This window comes from Aspergillus luchuensis, chromosome 1 (assembly GCF_016861625.1).
Source record: "Aspergillus luchuensis IFO 4308 DNA, chromosome 1, nearly complete sequence".
Taxonomy (NCBI): Eukaryota; Fungi; Ascomycota; class Eurotiomycetes; order Eurotiales; family Aspergillaceae; genus Aspergillus; species Aspergillus luchuensis.
The window spans coordinates 2,354,997-2,375,496 of NC_054849.1; the positions used below are offsets into that span (position 1 = coordinate 2,354,997).

The 20,500-nt window shown below is 47.5% G+C and overlaps 5 protein-coding genes across 5 annotated transcripts; 1 reads left to right on the forward strand and 4 right to left on the reverse strand.

The window, feature by feature from the left end:
* Positions 1-1,321: 1,321 nt before the first annotated feature.
* AKAW2_10820A (uncharacterized protein) lies at positions 1,322-2,833 on the reverse strand (the record flags this gene model as incomplete). Its single annotated transcript, XM_041691435.1, has 7 exons — positions 1,322-1,727; positions 1,787-1,817; positions 1,880-1,947; positions 2,007-2,149; positions 2,196-2,414; positions 2,481-2,585; positions 2,639-2,833. The coding sequence occupies 7 exons, from the start codon at positions 2,831-2,833 to the stop codon at positions 1,322-1,324; spliced, it is 1,167 nt and encodes a 388-aa protein (XP_041537540.1).
* Positions 2,834-4,426: 1,593 nt separating this feature from the next.
* AKAW2_10821S (uncharacterized protein) lies at positions 4,427-5,412 on the forward strand (the record flags this gene model as incomplete). Its single annotated transcript, XM_041691446.1, has 2 exons — positions 4,427-4,565; positions 4,628-5,412. 2 exons carry the CDS (start codon positions 4,427-4,429, stop codon positions 5,410-5,412), a joined length of 924 nt encoding a protein of 307 aa, XP_041537541.1.
* Positions 5,413-5,820: 408 nt separating this feature from the next.
* AKAW2_10822A (GLTP domain-containing protein) lies at positions 5,821-6,653 on the reverse strand (the record flags this gene model as incomplete). The annotated part of the gene is made up of 4 exons (XM_041691457.1): positions 5,821-6,115; positions 6,230-6,348; positions 6,409-6,467; positions 6,527-6,653. 4 exons carry the CDS (start codon positions 6,651-6,653, stop codon positions 5,821-5,823), a joined length of 600 nt encoding a protein of 199 aa, XP_041537542.1.
* Positions 6,654-7,483: 830 nt separating this feature from the next.
* AKAW2_10823A (macro domain-containing protein) lies at positions 7,484-8,593 on the reverse strand (the record flags this gene model as incomplete). Its single annotated transcript, XM_041691468.1, has 2 exons — positions 7,484-7,901; positions 7,959-8,593. 2 exons carry the CDS (start codon positions 8,591-8,593, stop codon positions 7,484-7,486), a joined length of 1,053 nt encoding a protein of 350 aa, XP_041537543.1.
* Positions 8,594-17,692: 9,099 nt separating this feature from the next.
* On the reverse strand, positions 17,693-19,538 carry nsdD (GATA-type sexual development transcription factor NsdD; the record flags this gene model as incomplete). The annotated part of the gene is made up of 4 exons (XM_041691479.1): positions 17,693-17,905; positions 18,056-18,388; positions 18,481-19,414; positions 19,507-19,538. 4 exons carry the CDS (start codon positions 19,536-19,538, stop codon positions 17,693-17,695), a joined length of 1,512 nt encoding a protein of 503 aa, XP_041537544.1.
* Positions 19,539-20,500: the final 962 nt, after the last annotated feature.

Consider the following 20,500-nt stretch of genomic DNA (forward strand, 5'->3'; position numbering starts at 1 on the left):
TCAATATGTGAAAATTTTGAGCATGCTACGAGGGTGAACAGTAACCAACTCGATTCGCTCTTAGTTAGGCCGCTATACTATGGAAGTAAGTTTCAGGAATGTCTCGAGCCAAATTACGGTATTCTTCGGAAAGCCGTCCTTACAACTGAGTCCCCTTCGACGCAAGCAAGAAGCTAGCATGAAATGGCTTAGAATTCTTCAGGACAGGTGACGTTATATTGTTTTTCAGTACCAAGGAAGCAAGAGCCTTTTTAGGCCCGCGGGGGGCAGCATATATAATCGTAGACCATTCCTCTAGTGAAGCTTGTACATAAATACAGCCTGTAAAGAGACATCAAAGCTTCGCTGATCATCATAAGCTGGGAATAAGCTTAGCCTCATTTTGAAAGCCTAGCTAGCGTACTACAAGGCTGCGTAGAGAGCACAAGTGATGCTCGCTACTCTAGCCTTTCCTGTGGTACTAGCTGCTATTTACACCTGAAACGACCGAACCCGCAAACTGGGGGACGATCTAATCTAAACTAATCAAGTAAGTAGCAGGCTTTATGCTAAGTGACTCAGCAGTCGACAATATATATCGTTGAGCGAGATTGCAGGCAGCTTTCTCACGTGCATACAATGTATCTTGTGATATGGGCAATGGCGATGATAACCTAAATGAAGGACATTCCCCTAAAGTCCTCGAGAAGACTTCACTAGCCCGGGTGAGGTGTTACCTTATGCCTCAAGAGAATGATACTCTGGAGGAAAGTCAAAATATGGAGTACAGAGTATAATATCAGCCATTAATTCGCTCACGGATGTAACCCAGCCACTAGTGGATGATCTAGTGATGCTTTGTAGTACTAGTAGTAGTGTGGAGGCCTGACAGGGATCTATGCTCCTAGATTTCCCTGAAACTTGGTTCTCAATGTAATCATGTAAGCCTTGTGGTTTTACTACGTAAAAATCAGCTCTTAGCCAATGCTATTTTGTAATGGTTTTGTTCTATCCCCAAGTTGTTGTTTTCGAATGGCTTCATCGTGATGGGGAGGGGAAAGTGGAGATTAGAATCTCACCTATGTAGAGCTAAGCAGGGGATCCTCGCTAGCACCGACCCGCAGACACTTTGGCTTGAGCTGAGTCCACGTAATTGTACTCCCCAGGAAGAAAAAATATCCCTGCTTCTAAGAGGGCTGTTTTTGAAGCACGAGGCAGAAATTTGGCTCATTGTGTGCTCGCGCTGCACATAGGCATCAAAGCAATGTTCAGTCACACATGTTTATTTGCTAATGTCTCGCTTCCCTTGATATATACACATCTATTACCGCTATAAGAAGCGTCATGATCGATTATCATTAACTTCTACATATGTGTCCACCGTTTTCCTGACCCCATCAACCGGTGGCTGATCCTCTGTCAGCCCTCTAGTGCTTTCTGTGCTCTCCGCATCATCCCTGTTTCTGCGACTTGTATCATCCTGTATGGTACCCAGTCCGTTCTGCGTCGTATCAAATCTAGAGAACAATTCAGTAGCTCGGAAGCCTGGAAATAAAGCAGAGCGTCTTCTCGCCCGAGAGCTGTAACCACCTGGGTTTCCGGATTTGGTTCTGGAACCTGTGGCTCCTTGAGTTGTGCTGAGTTCGATCTCGGACATATGGACGCCATTCAACCCGGTTTTGAGATTGCTGAGGATGCGATAGACCGAAGGCATGCAGGCTGCTATGATGCTGAGGTACATTATAAGTCTGCGATGTTCTAACATTAGCTGCGACCGAATAGGGTGCGATAAAGATCCTTCTCTCACTCGTTGCAAATGTCCACATTAACAATTGTCCCTGTGAAATGAATGTTAATGTTTCTGCTGCCTTTGCCGCGTTGAGCGTCCGGAAACACTTACATGTTGGATCGGATGAATGTAGATATGTCGGAAGATACACCAGTTCAGTGATACTGACCGCCACTACGCTTCATGATCATTAGTCTGCATTCAGCCATAAATATCTTCATGGACACAGTTCCCTTACACAAGTCTTGTGGTAAATGAAGCGATTATTTGAAGACGCTTTTGCAATGTCATTTGCACGCTCCAAATCATGATAAGTGGAATCACCACCAGGGCCAAGTCCGTGAGGATGTTGATAATAATGATCGGGTAGTTAATAGCGCCCTGGATATGGTTAGGTAGGAATACTTTATACGATCACAAATCTTACCTGCCCGGCACACTGGCTAGGGAGATACTCCCAGCGTGGTCGGCATTGAAGAGCTGTGGCAAAAACTGCAAACACAGTCCATATGCCGACAACTATGATGGTAATCATGTTGGCTCGTCTGATGCGCTGACCTGGTGTGAGCCTGTGGATCAATCGACAGGTGGACAGCTTTGAAAGTGAAAGGACAGGAATAAGAAGTAATTGAGCGGCATAGGTGAGCTGATACAAGCAACGAACAAGTAAGCATTAGGATCCATACCAGTAAGTGGAGGAAATACAGCTAACCTTGTTGTACTTGGAGAAGTCAGCAGTGGAAAGAGAAGATGCATGTTTCCCAAGCCCATGGTCAACTGCAAATTGAGTAAGTAGAGTTTGAATAAAAGCAATAATCTGGCAATAAGAAGTATTAGTCGTGCTCTCTGAGGGGAAAACGGGCTTTGTACTAAGGCAATCCACAGAGGTGTATCTGTGCTTAAGAGCACTGTCTTTGTGTATAAGGCAGTTCCAAATTTGACGGCGACGATGATCAAAGTCACGAAGAAAAAGACAAATGCCACGAGTGTGATTGCTGGGCCTCTGTTCCAAGGTGTTATTACTTCCAAGGGTGGTAGAAGCTCAGATGATGATGAAGATGGCATGGCCGTGGTAACATGCTAGAAAGAGCACTGTCAACATCGATGGTTCAAGGAGAAGCAGACAGATTGGGAACCAACAGGAACTCTTGCTACCTCCATATATAAATGCTTAATGTTACATCAGCGCTAAGGCTGGCAGGGATATGGTTCATTTACGACTGGTAAGAGTTTGCCATAACTGCAGGGTTTTGTTGGTTTCAAGAATCTAGCAAATATGTTAATTGCTATTTAATAGAACAACGACAAGGGCAGCTCTGGAGCACCCGGTCTAGATCAATCCGCACTATGCGTAGTACTCAGACCAGAAGTACATTAAAAAAGATTTCAGGGCCTATGTGAACGCGCAATCAGTGTCGGTAGCGTAGCAATGAGAGACAAAAGGATAGAATCCCTGTTTAGTTCACATACCAGTCTGGCACTAATTCGGGATGGTGGCTACCACCTACAGTAGCTAAAGCCGCCGGCCGGTTACGATCAGGGATTAATATATCGCCCATGCTTAGTTACATCGCATAGAGCAATTAGCTTCGTCCACTAATTGTCCTAAATGCAAAGCTATCCCGCTCGATTTGTGTGTTCTGTGTTTTCATTTTTATCCTTGACCTTCTGTTATGTTGCTTTTTCTACTGGCTTAGCATTCTGAAACGAGCATACTGCCCTATCTTGCACTTTTACTTTGATTATCGCGAATCATGCAATACGACAATAATCCAATAGGGCTGTCTAGTCCCGCAAAAGGGCCTCATGCTATGAGCATAGAGGATCCCCCACCCCCATCTTCCTATCAGTATCGAGGGAAACCACGACTTGAGGTGAGCAGATAATTTCTATATAGCTATAAAGCTATTTATCTCACTGAGTGCTATTATATTACAGAGATATCTCGGTTTCTTACCTATGCTAGCATTTGCCGCAACCCTACAAGCATCCTGGGAATCTTTAGGATCCAGTCTTCAGGCAGGACTGTTGAACGGTGGTCCAGTCGCAATTGTCTACGGCATGCTCCTATCCTTCGCTGGCTCCCTATGTTTGACTTTGTCTATGGCAGAGATGGCATCAATGTACGAGTGGACTCCTCCGATGAGAATAATATGCGTCATAATTCGTCTTCCTAACCGCTGTACACAGTAATCCCGTTGCCGGTGCTCAGTATCACTGGACGTATGAGCTCGCGCCATTTGCACCTCGCTTCTTAAGCTTCATCCAAGGTGAGCCACTCCCCTTTCTGACAACTGGCTTCGATTTCAATGGCTAATACGTGATTTCACCAAGACAGGCTGGGTCACGGTAAGCCGCCAGTAAACCGATGCCGAAGTTAGTTGACAGTGAACACACTCTAATCAGACACCAATTCGTGAATACTAGGTCATAGCATGGTGGGCCAATGTCGCCGTTGGGCCATACCTAGTCGGCACTGAGATTCAGGGACTACTTGTGCAGAACTACCCTTCCTACGAGCCGAAAGGATGGCATGGGACTCTTTTAGTATTTGCAGTCCTCTTCCTGCCCTTGTTGGTCAACATCTTTGCGCGCCGCCTCTTAGCACCGGTCGAAGTGCTATCAGGTGTCATCCATATCCTATCATACCCGGCCATCATGGTCGTCATGATAGTTTTAGGACAACGACACACGAACGAATTTGTGTGGACTGAATTCGTCACCGACCAGAGTGGATGGCACAACAAGGGAGTCATATATTCAATTGGATTGCTGACAGCGGCGTTCACCCTAAGTAGTGAGTCTCCTTTTACCTATCAAGCATTCCGCTGCATGCTAACCCAGAAAACCCCCAAACAGGCTTCGACGGCGTTATCCACATGTCCGAAGAAGTCAACGACGCACCCAGAGCCGTCCCCCGCTCAATGGTCTGGGGATTATGCGTGAACGCCGTCCTTGCCTTCGGCTTCGCCATAGCCCTACTATACACCATGGGTGACTTCCAAAAAGCCCTCGACTCCCCAACAGGATACCCCATCATTGAGATATTCTACGCACAAACCGGATCAAAAGCAGCATCCAGCGCAATGATGCTCCCGATCCTCCTCTCCGGCTGCTACTCCTCCTTCAACGTCCTAGCATCAGTCAGTCGGCTCACATGGGCGTTTGCTCGCGACGAGGGATTCCCCTTCTCATCGTTCTTCGCACATGTATCACCTCGATACAAGATCCCCCTGCGATCTCTTTTCCTAGTGACTACAATCACCGTCCTGATTGCCCTGATCAACATTGGCTCCTCGGCTGCATTCAATGCCGTCTTGTCGCTGGACACTCTCGCCCTTTATATCTCCTATTTGGTCCCGATTCTGTTCATGCTGATCAAGCGGGTTCGCTTCCCGGGTGAGATCCGCTATGGCCCGTTTAACTTGGGGAGGTTCGGTGTTCCGATTAATACTTTTGCCATGCTGTACGGTACTTATATTACGGTATTCCTTCCGTGGCCTGAAACTCAGCCCGTCACGGCGAGCGGCATGAATTATGGTGCTCCGGTTTTTGGCGTCGCTCTGTTATTCGCGGTGATTGACTGGTTTGTTCGAGGACATAAGAAGTGGAATGGGCCCACAGTTATGACGGCGCCAAAGTAGCGCTAACGGGCTGTTGATTAAGGGATGGGAGCATCCTAGTGGGATATATAGTGTGGGCGGGGAATGGGTTGAGACGTCTGCAACGGATGATAACCACTACTACTGGGTTTCGGTTTCAGTTCTCTTTCAAAAAGTGGGTTGTATGCTTGCATGCTGATAGGATAGCCATGATGATGATGATGATGATGATGACATGTCTAAAGATGACACAAAATAGACGATTGTTTATTCCAGCGTCCATCACAGAGTAGCTAGGACGATCTGGCCTCAGCAACCAATTTCGCGCGATTCAAAAATCTAGTTATCATGCAAGGAGTCTCAGACTCTTTAGAAAATATATACATCTTTAAAAAGCGCCCAGTAAATATGCCAGATATTCCTCACATTATGAACAAATGTTCCCTATATCTACCACTTCGCCTCCTTACGGCCCTGGAACTCCTTCAGGATGGCGACGTTCTTCTCAAGAGCCACTACCTCGGCGTTCAGGGACTCGTTAACCTTAGCCTGGTCCTCACCAAGCTTGGCGTAGAAATCCTTGCGGTAGGGGGTAGCCGACATAGCAGCAGAGAAGATGGGCTTGATAACGAAGGAGTGGTGGGGCTTGAGGGTGTTGCCGTAGGCTTCACGGAAGGAGTCGGACAGCTCGGTGCTGCCGTTGTTCAGGTTGTGGCGGAGGGCCTGGGCGGTGAAGTCAAGACCTCTGTAGCACAGGACAAATTGTATATTAGCATGTGTAACTCAAGTGGCACGTATACAACGACTCAATAGCCGCTGGAGCACAGTGGGGAGGGGGAGGGTGGGTAGGTAGACATACCTGACAAGCCAGAGCAGACCTTCAGAGGCGACGTGCTTCTTGGTCTTCAGCTCGTTGACAACAAGAGCCTGGAGGGTCTCAGACTCAGCGGGGGCAGCCAGCTGCCTCTCCCTGACTTTCTGTGATAGAAGGTAAGCTTCCGATAGCATCTGACTGCGGGGTACTATGTATGTTCGAACCTTGATGTTGTTGGTCAGATCACTCTTGACAGGAGTGAAAGCCTTGGAGCCGAGAACATCTGAATGAAGAGTATCAGCACTGTTACTTTATTATCAAGAGACGCGACCAATGGCATACCGAAAAGAGTGGTGAGGGACTCGGCAGCTTCAAGGAACTCAGTGGTCGAGATGCCGTTGTCGTTGGCAGCATCGATCTTGACGTCCGCGAAGGACCTCTTCTGTTGGTCGAACCAGGTAGCAGACATGATGACTAGTGATAAATAATATGAAGTCTAACAAAGGTAGAGAACAAATATGCGAAGAGGAAGTGAGCGATTTAAATAGATACAATCAGGGGGTCCAGGGGAAGGAAAAGGCAACGTGGAGGGGAAGGCGGCAGTTTAACAACAACGACAGGCGGCCTGTCACTCTCTCCCACTCTCACACACCGCCGGAAGCGGGACACGCAAGCGGTGAGGCCAATCAGCGGGTCCATTGCCCCTGATCAATCTATCCTTAGGTAAGACACGGCACAAACAGTACAAACTCCCTCTTCGCGGTCACGGGATGGGTAGCGACGTCATCGTGTCTGTTGGCCTGCTTTGTATACCCTGACTTGTTTACTCTCTAGAAGCTTCATCCTAGGCAAGTATGTCAGCGATAATAAGAGTATTAACCTATATAGTCTATATGCACATTGTAGCCTGGTTAGTGTTGAGGCGTAGCTCTAGGATTGTATACTATGTGACGGCTGTTACGGATGTCGCAATTTAAGATGTTATTGCGATGGTCAATTTACTACCCTGGTATCCTTCTTCAAAACAGTTTACTTCACGCTCTTTGAATGAACGGTCAAATAGCACATAAAGCATGTCACCATTGGGGAAAATACTACTTAAAAGACAAAAACAATGCTGCCGAGAAGTGAAAGCCCAGTCGTAGAGACATGCCACATACCAGGATGATATCTCATTTAAAACCGCGCTGCATGTCGATAAGCGCTACCCATTAATCAATCCCTTCAACGCCAAGCTCAAAGCATACGTTGCATCACTCAATGCATTAACTATCTCATGATCGGCTCGGAGCCAGGCGACTACCAATCCTTTGCCAGCACACTGTCTGAAGTGTTGGAACCGTCCATCTCAATGATCCCGCTGGACTGAACGCTCTGCACATCAGTCGCAGAGGGAGGCCTATCAACCTCAACGGGCTCATCGTCCAGTTTCTCCGTGCGGCCATCTTCCGATTTGTCAACCTCCTCCCAGTCATCGTCAGATCTGATAGAGAAATCCTCCATGTAGCTTCTACCGCTACGTTCGGTCTGGTCCGCGTTAACCTTTTGCTTCTTAGTCTCCGGTTCTCCGTTCAAGGCAGGATCAACGGTCGGTGGGTCGGGAAGCTTTGCTGCGAGCATCTCCGCCGATTTCGAAGACTCACCGTCAGATTCGAGTTGAGATTCGCGGTCGCTGCTGGCGCTAGGGGCACCCTGATTTTCTGGAGGGAAGAACAAGCTATTACTGTTAGCCATACCAATGCCACCAATATACCCAGGGCAAGTCATGACTCACGGAGTAAACTTCTCGTAGGCTATCTCATCCTTGCGCTCAAAGTTGCAGAAGATGATCCGTTCTAGTTTGCCAATGTTGCTCGGAATCTCCATGAACTTCCGTGTCTCGTCGAGGACGGCACGAGCAGCTACTTCACTTGGATAGCCGTACACGCCTGTGCTGATTGCCGAAAAGGCGATGCTTTTCATGTTGTTCTCCACGGCAACCTCCAGACTGCGGCGATAGCAGCTGCGCAGCAAAGACTCCGGGCGCTCCCTCCCTCTTTGCAATTCAAGATCATAAATAGGTCCAACAGTATGAATGATTCGTTTGCACGGAAGGTCATATGCAGAGGTTATCTTGGCATCACCGGTATCACAGCCATCAAGGGTGCGGCATTCCTCCAGCAGACCAGGTCCGGCGGCGCGGTGAATGACACCATCTACTCCACCTCCTCCAAGTAGAGACTTGTTGGCTGCATTCACGATACAGTCGACCCCATCCAATTTTGTGATGTCGTTGCGGATTAGAGAGATGGTGTCGTTCAAAGCCTTGGAAGGCTGCGCGAGCGGGGAGGAGACTGGAACCAAGCGCTTGAGTTTGTATAGAAGGGAAACGGTCGGAATCTCAGCGAGGGGTACAAGTGGAGGAGCCATTTTCAGGCAGGCAACTGGTTAGATAGATCAACTCAGTAGTGCGAATAATTGGAGCAGATGATGACAAGTTGGTTGACAGTAAACTGAACACTCGCCACAGGATGTGCTCTGGCTTAATTAGATTTTCTTGTCGTATCGTGAGCTTCAATTCGTGAATGTCTCGTAACTGGCATTAAGCAGTGATGTAACAAAGATGATGACGATGATGATGGTGATGGACTGGAACTTGATGTGTTACTACAAGTAGTTGTTGGCAAAGGAGGGGAGCGCGACTGCACGTGATGGCACTGCGATACCCTTTATCTTATCGGAGGTGTTCTGAAAGCGGTAATGCTCGCATGTGATCATGGGCTGTCAACCAGATAACAGTTGCCCAGTATAATAATGGATGAAACTTTACAATTATGCCATTGTGTATTCGAGTAGTGACGTCCTAATTTGGATTCGTTAAGGGAAGCGTATACTAGTGTCGTCCGCCCAGTAATCCATCATTATCACCAAAAAGTCACAGCAGCAGTGGGTTGTTAGCTACTGATGGGGAACTGCTTACTTTACCTTCAAGAAAGATTTAGGAACCCTAGTTATTGTTTGATTGTCACCCTCTAGCATTGGAATATAATACTCTACAAGTAATATTCCATAAGCATAATCAAGCCTGTTATAAGCGCCTTCCAGGTCCCTTCCACAAACCTTCTAATCATACCTGACATTCACGCTGCACGCGACTACTGCCATTGAGGAAGATTGCATAAATTCCCATAGTGCACATATTACTACTCTGAATCAACAGACACATCACAACAGTCTTAGTCTCAACCAGCGATGACACAATCTCAGTTAATTAACGTTGACAACCCTCATAATTTAACCGAAGCCAATAATTGCCAAAGGAGCAGCAGCAGCAAGGAGCTCTGCTGTGCAACATAAGGAAACGCCAGGCAAGGACGCAAACCATGATAAGGAAAAAGCGGAGTACGTAGTGTATTCAACTCCAATACATGACATGATAATAAAATGTCAACATGTCAGAATGATAGATAATAATGCACATCGGCATGATCGGAGCTGTCATGATGTCAATCAACCAACCTGACAACATCGCACTACTTACCCCATACATGAATAATGTTAATTTATGACTCGGTCCGAGCGCCCTTACGCCGCCACCACCCTTAGAGCTTCTTTTACCCCAATATCTTACCTATCTCAACCGATATGACTCGTAGAGTATACAGCGCACACAAGGCGGCATGTAATGCAATCATATATGTGCAATAACTGACAGATAGAAAGAAGCCACAATCTTGCAATCTCATGACCGTGATTGGACCAGCCATGAGCGAGGCGAGCTAATGCAAGGGCGCGCGCGCGCCCGCCGACTGGCGAACACGCGATAGTTGTTCCATCGATCAGAGATCGAGGTCATGAACCAAACCAAATCATGATGGCATGAGCGCAAGTAGTATTACCTTTATTGGCCAAATCTTATATTGTCCACCTAACACAAAACCAAGCCAATATCTAGATACCTGGTTATAATGCGACAGTTGGTAAGTAGTATGAGTAAGTTAGCCACCGGATAAGTCCCAGCGTCTCGGTTCTATATCCCGGCCACTGTATTCCATGCATATAATGATTTTCGCATGGGAAATTCTCAATTTGGTTATTGTTTGGATGAAACAGATCGGGACTACTCTCCGATCTCCCTACAGTACTCCACAGCCTTGGTATGTACCGCCGGTGTTCGGTCGAGCTGCATCGGCCGCTGCTTGTTGCTCTATACTATTCTGTCTGGTTGATAAGCATAAGCGAAACTTGACTAGCAGGGATCCCTGTGCAAGTGTGCATAGAGGACGCTGTCTGGAAGTTCATGTACATCTGTTAGTCAGTTGCCTTTCCCGTTGCCTTTTTTGTTTTCTCGATCGTTGAGGGTGAGGGATAAGCAAAAACAAGGATATGTTGGGCTGAATGACAACTTGAAAGTGCTTCTCAACATGACAGCTGTCATGATTTCCTTACAAAGACACAATAAAATCGTTTTAGGCAGTTGTTCAGGCTCATAGAAGGTGCGATCATAACATATTACGTATAATTTACTATGACTAAGATGAGGAGGAGGGCCCAGAACGAGACAGACCATACTGGAAGGTATTATGTTCAATTATAAAACCGCCCACATCGGGAGTAAATTACTGCGAAAGGTAAGTAGGCTAAAAGTTCAGCGACGTTAAAAGATTAAGACTCTTTAAAAAGTGATTGAAGGAATACTAGAACTAAGAAAAGTAAGGAGCGACGGATGAACTTACCGAAAACGAAAAAAAAAAAAAAAAGAAGAAGAAGAAGAAAAAGCAAAGAAAAGAAAAGAGTCTTGTAATATTCCCACCTCTTGGGAAGGGCCTGCTGCAGTGAGTGAGTGAGTAAGAATCAGATAGGTTGTTCGCTGCAAGAATGCGGTAACTACACCCCGCCCCCTTCTGCCGAGACATCGCAGCGATCTCGATCAGCGCGATCTTTAAAACTTTCCCTAAACTGTCTTGTTCCCGGTGAAAGTGGGGTCATAGGTTCATCGCGCCCTTGTGCAACCGTAGCACAACATACCATGAGATCGCGAACCCAATTCCAAATTCAAATTCCCTTGTTTGGGAAGGAAGATTTGTCCAAAAAATTAGGAGATAAACTATAATATTTTCATTTCACCATTACAAACTGGGCAAGGAAAGAAATTTTTTCTTCTATTTTCTTTCGTTCTTTCTTTCTTGTCTCCAATTATCCCCCTCACTTCCATTTCCCCCTCTAGCGGTGATGCTTGGCTTGCGAATTCTTCATGCTTAAAGTACCCCATCTAAAATTTAAGATGGCCAAGCGTCTTCCATTACGGTTCTTTGTTCCATCCAGTCAGCGGGGTTATCCGCGGTGGGGCTATGTGCAGAAAAACCCATTTGGTCGAGATCTGCTGTCTTGTCCATCGAGCCACCATCGCACGCTAGTCGGGAACCCAAGATGAGTGTTACCTCTCATCCCGTGGGATCGCTTGTTCTATCCCTCATTTGGTAAAAGCTCCATGCTGCTAACCGATAGATCGTAGCACTGCCCGGTTTTAAAGATGGGAGAAAGCAAAACAAAGCGTAAAAAAAAAAAAGTCTCTAGGTCGATTGTCGATTGTTGGGGAAGGAACGGACGGGACCCGCGGGCTACAATAGCGATGGAAGAGGAAAGGATACGACGGGACCTAAACTTAGGTAATACAACCTTCAAGATAACCAAGTGTGGATATCAATTGGGAGAGGGGGAGGAAATCGGGAAATCCTTGCGAAGCTCTTACTAGAAAAAGCAACATCCGTATGGGAACTGGGGACTCAACATTACTGGGGAGACTATAGGACCACAATTGGAAGCAAAGAACCATTCAGGAGGAAGAGTGAGACATTTGAAATTTCAAATCTTGAGATGAGGGTGGGAAGGGGGAAAGAGAAAAAAAAAAGGCCTAAATATTATTATTATTCTTATTATCCACCCACAACCCGCTCAGTCTGCACTTCTTACGTGCATACTTGCAGGAGGCTTTTCCTAAGGCATCCTAGCAGCTTGACTTAGGCAGCCGTGCATTCCGGCGCGGTCTCCCTCCCGTTCTGTTTTTATTTTGTTTTTTTTTTACTTTCCCCCCTCGTGTTCATAAGTCATGGCTTGTGGTCTCAGGAAAATAGTATGAGGGGCTCACTGCTGGCTGAGTTGGCACTTATCCAATCCAGGAACTAAGTGAGATTTAGTCTATCCATAGATTTGGTGTCCCTTTGGGTCATGATAGGATAGAGTAACTTGGTAACTTGGGTTAAGTAGTAGTAGGCTGGGGCCCGATTAGCGAGTTCCGTTCTTGGGTCGCATGAATCGCACCACCAGATACCTTAAAACTAAAGCCCCGTCCCACCAATGGCATTCCAACGCCTCGATTGACACGAGGCGTGAGACTAACTAGTAGATACACGCAAACCTGCAGATACAAGGTACGTATGAAGGTCTACTAGTATGTAACGATGGATGCGTGTAAAGTCAGTTACATACATGCTCCGCTACGCTTCAATACACCCTTATCTGTTTCTTTCAAGTACATACAGCATACATGATTTACCTAACGCAGGGTTACGCTGCTGCATGGCAAGTGTACATATGAGCATACAGTATGCATGCATGCATGCACGGAGCAGGAATGTAATAGTTAGTTAATCTGGACTGTTCTGCTTGGGATACATCAGTTCAAGTCAAGTCTCATGCAGACTAGAGCACGGCCAAAACAAAAACAAGTTTTCTTTTCCAACACTACACACACCGAGGCATAGTGCAAAAAGACGCCGCGTATGTCAATTATGACTATTGCTGTCGTGTAACAGCGGAATCATATTCTGATATATGCCCGATCATGGAGTGTCAATGCCTTTATCAAAGAAAAAGACCTAATGCTTATAGTACGTGCCGTGTAGGGGCGTACCTACATGATAGTGATAGGGACGTCATGTTTCACAGCATAAATAACATCGGGGCCTCCTAATCAAACAAAGACTGGCGTATGTAATACGCAGGACAGGGGTCAGGTATGGATGTATGTATGTATGCGAGCACGTATTCGCATACAGGGGCGTATGCATCGAGATACCGACTATTACCTACTAATCAATACTTAGTAACAGCCAAAAACAGTTCTAACGAGAATCGGTGAGGCTTAAGAGCTTGCGAGGATTTGGGGCGCACGCGACCAACAGAGTACAGGCCCACAGCGCCCACTGAAATAGCATACGACGCTCTTGCTCACGGTGGGTATCTTTCTTTGGTGGCTGTATGGGGTAGGAGGAAGGGAGTTCGAGAAGCTGCAGTCCCAAGATTTGTTAATTCCGGATACTACCAATAAAACTTTCCGGACTTTACTTGCGCTTCATAGCGCTGTCACCTATCAGATTCCGATGCTTCAGGACCATCGATCCACTGAGGGACGTATTCCGATCGTGGATGATGGGAATGTTCTGGTAAGTAGTAGTGAAGTGGTTCGTGACCTTGCGTAAGCCAAAATAGCTGGCTATGGCCTGGACCACACCGGGACACGGCGGAAGTCGAAGGAGAATCTTGGGTGACAATCAGGAACCAGCACGACTGGGAATATGTCGATCTGGCCCCAAAGATCCAAAGAGAGTGGGCGGTCAAGGGGTGGGAGTCCGCGAACTGTGGGCTCGATAAGGGACATCTCCCGATCGACCCAGACATCGGCCCTTATCGCCGATCAATGGAAAGAAAGAATGTATGCCATTGTATTTTCTTTTCGAACCGACGATCTCAGGGCCCAAGCAGGTCTGCTTCTTCAAGTCTGGCTTCGGTGTCAATCGGAGAAGTCTATTATTGATGCCTTTGTGTGAAGAAAGCCAAGTGTGTCAGCCTGGGACGTAGTGGACTACTGCCCAAGAACAACGTGTTACTATGAGAAAGCCCTTCAGACCCGCTTGGCATGAGACTAATCAGGGCCAACTCTGGGTTGTCTCCAAGGAAACACACAAGTCCCTCCCAGTTGCATGATTGCTGCTCAAATCGGAGTACACGCAACTTGTGAGGAAGTGGAAAAGAGACGACTTTCCTTCTTTCGTCCCCTCTCTGTCTCTGTGTGTATGTTGTGTATGTGTGCGAGATGACAAGTTTCAGCGAATGTAGCCGAAAGTTCTGTGTGGGATCAGATTATAGTTCTGCAAAGATGACCCATCGAGACACTCTAACTTGTAAGGCAATCTATGAGGCCACCACAGCAACCACCCTTATGTCAGAAAGTGAGCTTGTATGCACGGGCAGGATCCGTAGATAGTGCACTTAAAGATTGCATCATGCAGACACAGAACGAGACAGAAACGGAAGGTCGGTATGACGATGCCTTCACAGCCAGCAGTACCGACAGACTGGTTGCAGTGGGTCTGTAGTGAGACACTATGTTATTGAACCGAATAGACTGCCTATGTATAGAAGGAGTTACTTACGGAGTATATACAGGGGGGGAAATAGTACATACCTTGGGTTTACATACTATACATACTGTACGTTGTGCAAATCAAGGGCGGCGGCGCCATGCATGATCCTCTCGGAAGCAGCGGGAGCACATGACACAAGATTTTATAAGATACTAATTCCAAAAATGACATCGAGTATCATCTTAGCCTAATCTACTTACATACTAGTCAGTTATAAGTTACTTCGGAGTTCGGAGCCCTCCAAAGGACATGGTTGAATCGAGAATATTCTTTCCCTGACTCGATTTAGATTAACTTAGATTGAGTAGTTTTTCGCTCAGCCTCCCATGACGTAACCTCCATTCGTCCGATCGGTCGGATCTCGGGGGCACAGATGCAGTGGAATTTGGCGCCCGAGAACCCGTCCGTGAGACACCGTGAAGAAGGGTTCTGTTGGGCGTGTAGTAGTGGCGACTAATTAATTAATCGATTAGGCTTACTTTATCGGGCACCGGCGGCGACGGCCGAGGGAAGCACTTTTAAACGGTATGGAGGCTGGGCCACTTTAATCTCAGATTTGATAGATGTGTGGCATGATCGTGATCGAGAACTAGCCAATGGGAGAGTCGCGTCGGACGTGGAGACACGGCCTGTAGATTAATTCCAAATCAACCTACGGACCTTTTTCAACATGGTATGATTTTCCATACGCCTCTTCGGCCAAATGTGTCTGGTTGTATTCGGCAGTATTATGGGGGAAAAAAAGGCAATAGTGCGCAGCTGACTGATCACCGTGTTACACGGCGAAGACGGTCTCAAATAAGAACTGATGGCATCTCTAGATTGACTATCTGTCCGCAGTTGAGCAGACATCATAGTAACTATCTACGGGTGCAATTCAATTCAGTGCTACTTGGGGTCGCTACAAAAAGGGGAGCGTAATGACTAGTGCTTCTTTGGAGGTCGAGGTTTCTCGGATGAATGACAGATTCTGTGAACTCTTCCATATGCAGACTATTGAACACTATCTGATTTAGCCTATCGATAGAAAATACGCGGATACCAAGAACAATCTCCGGGTCATTATAGGGTAGACCTATCTAAGCCAGCCCGCGGAAATGGTTGCACCTGACCTCCCAAGAAGGTGAGTGAGAGGCGTTCGAGGCGGTAAGCAGGATGCCGGGGATGAATTGGCGGTGAGAAAGGGGGAGGGGGGAGGTTTGTACAGGATAAGATCTTAAAGCAACCATTAGCCACCGCCTTCTGTATGCAATCAGCACATCTAGTCTAGGTTTTCACATGAGGTGCGTCATTCCGAGGCCAAGGAAGGTAGCCAATGTTTTGCTGCTACAGTACTACTACTAAGTAGTTGCAGGAACAATTGACTCCGTAGTTAGTAGTTGGTTTTCGAGAACCCCTGCTAGATGAGACAAGATGAGATCGGATCGGTTCGATCGTTCGGGGTAGCGCAAGTACCACATAATCTGACAGCAATCGATCCAAACAGAAACCCTGGCATGATTGGTTCACCATCACTGAACTGAGATTGCCAGGCAATATGGCACTAGTGAATCTGAAGTTATTCAGAGAAGTTGTCGGGCGAGTAAGGCAATAGCTCGGCATAGGCTCCTCCGTATCTCGTGTGCCAGAGCCACAGAGTCAGACATGGTACGAACTTGGAGGCCTTTCTGGTTGCTTCCAATCCTCCAGCGGGTTCTCCCCCGACCGTGCTGCTCATTGGTTACATGTGGGTCGGCCGAAAGCAAGCTTAAGTAATCAATGTTTTGTAGGCCCAATTTGGTAATCAGTTTCGGTTCACTGATCCCGCCTTCCACTGTAGAGCCGGATATCCCGAAGTATGACCCCAAAGCGATCTTTATTCAAATTGACCGATCCAAGGGACTTTGTGTATATGATCTACGGAACAGAAAAGGTATGGGAGCCTATAGACGCCACTTGAATGCATCATAGGGGCGTCGAAGTTGTGACTAGCGCAGGATCATCACCAATCGGGGTCATGCCGGTTAAACTATAGAACGCCCTGAATGAACACGTTGGTACGCTACAGAAAGGGCCACAGAAGCAACTACCGAGTTTATCTTGCCTAGCCCCTGGCTCCAACAATTGCCACAGCTCCGTGGGCAGTGGTGGCCAAAGGTACTGGCGTCTAGATCCCGGGGCGTGGGAGAGCCATGTAATCAGGCGCTATTGCCTCTTCGTCGCTTGCGCCTCAATAGTGTAGGCTAAGGCTAAGGACCCGTGGATAGCTACTGCTCTGACTGCAATATTGAATTGAAAGTCCGTGGTACGGAGCACTGCATGGTATTTTCTCGACTACATGACCGGCTTACCGACTGAAGCTTCATTTTCCTTCATAGCAGATACTAGATGCATAGGTCACCACTCAATGACAGATCAGTCATTATAGTAAGAATATATAGTAAATATTTTATAGAAGTGAAGAGAAAAACTATCTTTACACTTTAGTCATAACACGGAGGCAGTAGACCCTCTTCAATTTTCAACGACAGACATGAGTGCATGAACATCATATAGGCACATCTGGAGGTAATTGCAATTCCCAAGCAAGCAGCAGGACATTGGTAGGAAACGGGGGGTATAATTGTAAACCAGAGCAAAGGCAACAAGTAGCATAATACCAAAGACAAGCGGCGCGTAAGAAAAACTCAAAAGGGTCGGAGTGCACACAAGCCAGTTGCACAACGATGATGGAACGGAGTAAAGATTAAAGCCACCAAAATATGATGAGGCGGAGTTTGAGGGGGAAGTGGGTTAAGGAGGGAAAACAGGAAGGGAAAAAAAAAAGACAGGAGAAAAACACAGAAAAAAAGTCTATCGGAATACCTTTTCCCACAACGTGCAAGGGGTATTAGAAGGTAATTCAAGGGACCAATGGGACCAAACCAAATCAAGTCCGCATGCCCGGAGTTTTCGTGATCATCCAAACCATCCGAAAGGAAAAACTTGACCTTGAAGCAGATCAAACGAGGACCAAAACGAAGCCAACACTAGGTAATGATCAAGAGTGAAAACAGGACTCAAAACGCCTGACACTTCTAGTCCCATGCCGTTCCAACGCCACATAAATGAACAGGCTAATAAGTTAATGGCTACTCGGTGATGCGGAGTCCAGGGCAGTCTTGGGCTTCAGATTCGAACCCAAGGATGATGCCTTGTTCGCGCCCATCTTCCGAGTTAATTTTGCATAATGCAAGCCGCACGCATTACACAAAGTCCGGGCACCGTCGGGCCCACGGCGCCATTCCGGTGTTTCGGCTCGGTTGCAACTGTGGCAACGACCGGGAGGGGCAGCTTTCTGTACGAGTGCCGCTGTTAGCGATGGCAAAAGTAGAAGTGGGTATGCTTGTGAAGAAATTGGGGGGCGAGGGGTAATCCCTTAGTAAACAGGATCGAGGGGCAAGGGGGAAAATAGGGAACAGAATGGGGAACAACGGAATAGACGTACCCCTCGTCGTTTTTTGGAATCAGGGCCAGCAAACCCGCCACTGCCCTTGTATTCCTCCTGGTACATTGCCATGTGGTGGACATCATCATGTACCCCACCGGCTTTGAAAGCCTTTCTTTGAGCCATCTGTTCTGCCAGGGCATGTTCCTGGTTCAAGATTGCTGTCCGTATGCGAATCAAAGCATCCTGATTACGACGCTGTATGTTGAGCATTTCCTCAACTTCGTGGATCGAGGGCAGAGAACCCAAGACAGGGCCAGAACGCTGTGTGTGGTGTGCCCTTGCCGCATAGTGCCTGGAAAAATCCAAGGTTCTGGTGCTCATCTCGGCAATCTATTATTATTAGCGATTTGGCACTTTTCATCAAAGGACCAATTGGAGATTCAATTTTGATCCACTTAGTTCCATAGTAGACAATCACATACCTCATTCAGAGACGTCTCCACATCGTAAATATCCAGGTGACGTTTAACAGAATCGCTTTGTGGTTGCCCCGCAATGGCTGGACGGGTCGCTAGACTCGGTTTTACATCGTCCACACGAGCAGTTTCTGGTACACCAGGTTTCCATGATGTCCCCGCATAGGATCGAGCATCATAAGAAGCTGAATACGTTGCCGCATTTGATGGGGGTTGCGGCTGGAATGAGAATGATTGCGAAAACGCACCATAACCATTAGGCGAGGCCACACTCCCGGCAGAAGGAGGCGCGCTGTACTCATAGCCAGATCCAACTTGGGAACCAGAAATCGAAGTAATGCCGGTCTTCGCACTTTGAGTAGGTGACTTTCCGGAATTTAGTGATTGCAAGGACGCGTTCCTTGAATCCTGGGTGTTGATCGATGTCAAGCTTGACCTTAAGGCTTCTGCTTGCAATTGGTGCTGAAAAGCAGGTTCCCGCATGAAAGGGCCAGTCGCTGCTCCACTTGAAAAGGGATTTGGCGGCCCTGGAGGTCCCTCGGTGGCTGGCCGCCCAACAATGTTAGAGGGTAAGGAATGAGGTGGCGCGTGATGAGCTTGCTGTGGAGGAGCCGGAGTCGGCGCAGGGTATGGTAGATGGTTGTCATTCCCTAGAGCCTCATGGATTGATGGAAGCGATTGCCTTTGAGGCTGTTGCTGCTGTTTGTCCTTCTCCTCCTCCAGCGCGCGGCGCGAATCCGGGGGCGATATGTATCCCGCTTGTAGATGACCAGAACCAGTCGAACTAGTGTAGGAAACAGGTAAGGGTTGACCTGTATACATGGTGGTTGGACTCAATAGTGGTGTTGGCGAGGACGTATGTGCTGTTGCTATACCGGGGTGCTTCGGAGCGTAGCTAGGTCCGTCTTTGCCAAGATATCCCAGAGCTGGTAGATGTTCCCTAGGAAGCAAACAAGAATCGTGTTAGCAAATTTTCTGTTGGTAAGCCCCCCGTATGACTATTTGCGACAAGCTACCACAGGGTAAACATACCTGTGCGTGTGCTCAGCCTCTAACGACCCCATCACGCCAACGGCTTGTTTCGAGGGTTTACAGACCAACTACTCCCAATCTCATCCAATGTCTATCGCCACCGTCCAGCGGATAGATTGAAGTTGTCTGTGCTATCCCGATAAGGTGGTGAGATTGCACCGTATTAGCAAGGTGTGAGAGCTTTCACAGTGATTGCGACGGAGCTCCCAGAAACTCAAAAGGCGGAAAGATTAAACGTATGGGCTGCGGAGTGTTGAGTCGCTGACTTCGCGGCCGAATGTTTGCCTCGATTTATTTTTCCCAATGAACTGAGCTTATATAGTATTTCAGTGATTAGAAAATCTTGGAACGTGAATCAGTGGCACGTCTTTCGTCACCCAAGATTGTCTGGGGGTGGTGGCGGTTGTGGGGGGTGGAAGCGACGATATCGGGCGAGATTCGAGCGAGAGATTCGGCTGGATCGGCCAAGAAAATAACAAGCGGCGGAAGGCGGCAACACGATTTCAGAACAATATTTGGTGAGTGCTCCGGGGCTTCTGGTGGCGTACAAAGGTCAGGTAGTCTGAAGTCGATGCGATCGCGATGGAAAGTGCCCGCAATTGTTGGGGTGAGTTCTTGTAGTGGGCGACCAAGAGAGTGCGGCACGCACCCGCAACGCGCAGCGAACAGGTCAAATCAGAACGGCCCTTCCAGCTCTTCGAATAACCATCGGTCCCAGGTCAAACCTTGCACAGGAAGTCCAAATCGCTAGATTAGCAGTCGGAATTTCGTGCTGAGTTCACTCAAGAGATAGATTTGACAATGTTTGAGTTCGCGGGAGCGGCGGAGGCGCAGTGAACGCAAGGGATTGTGAAGATGAATGCGTCGCGTGGGAAGGGAGACGTTGGTTGGTCCTCTTTCTCTTCCTTTCCGTCACTGGAGAGTCCTCTTTTTTTTTTACTTCCTTAGCGATCTCAACGAAGAGCGCCAATAAAGAAGAAAAACAATAACAAAT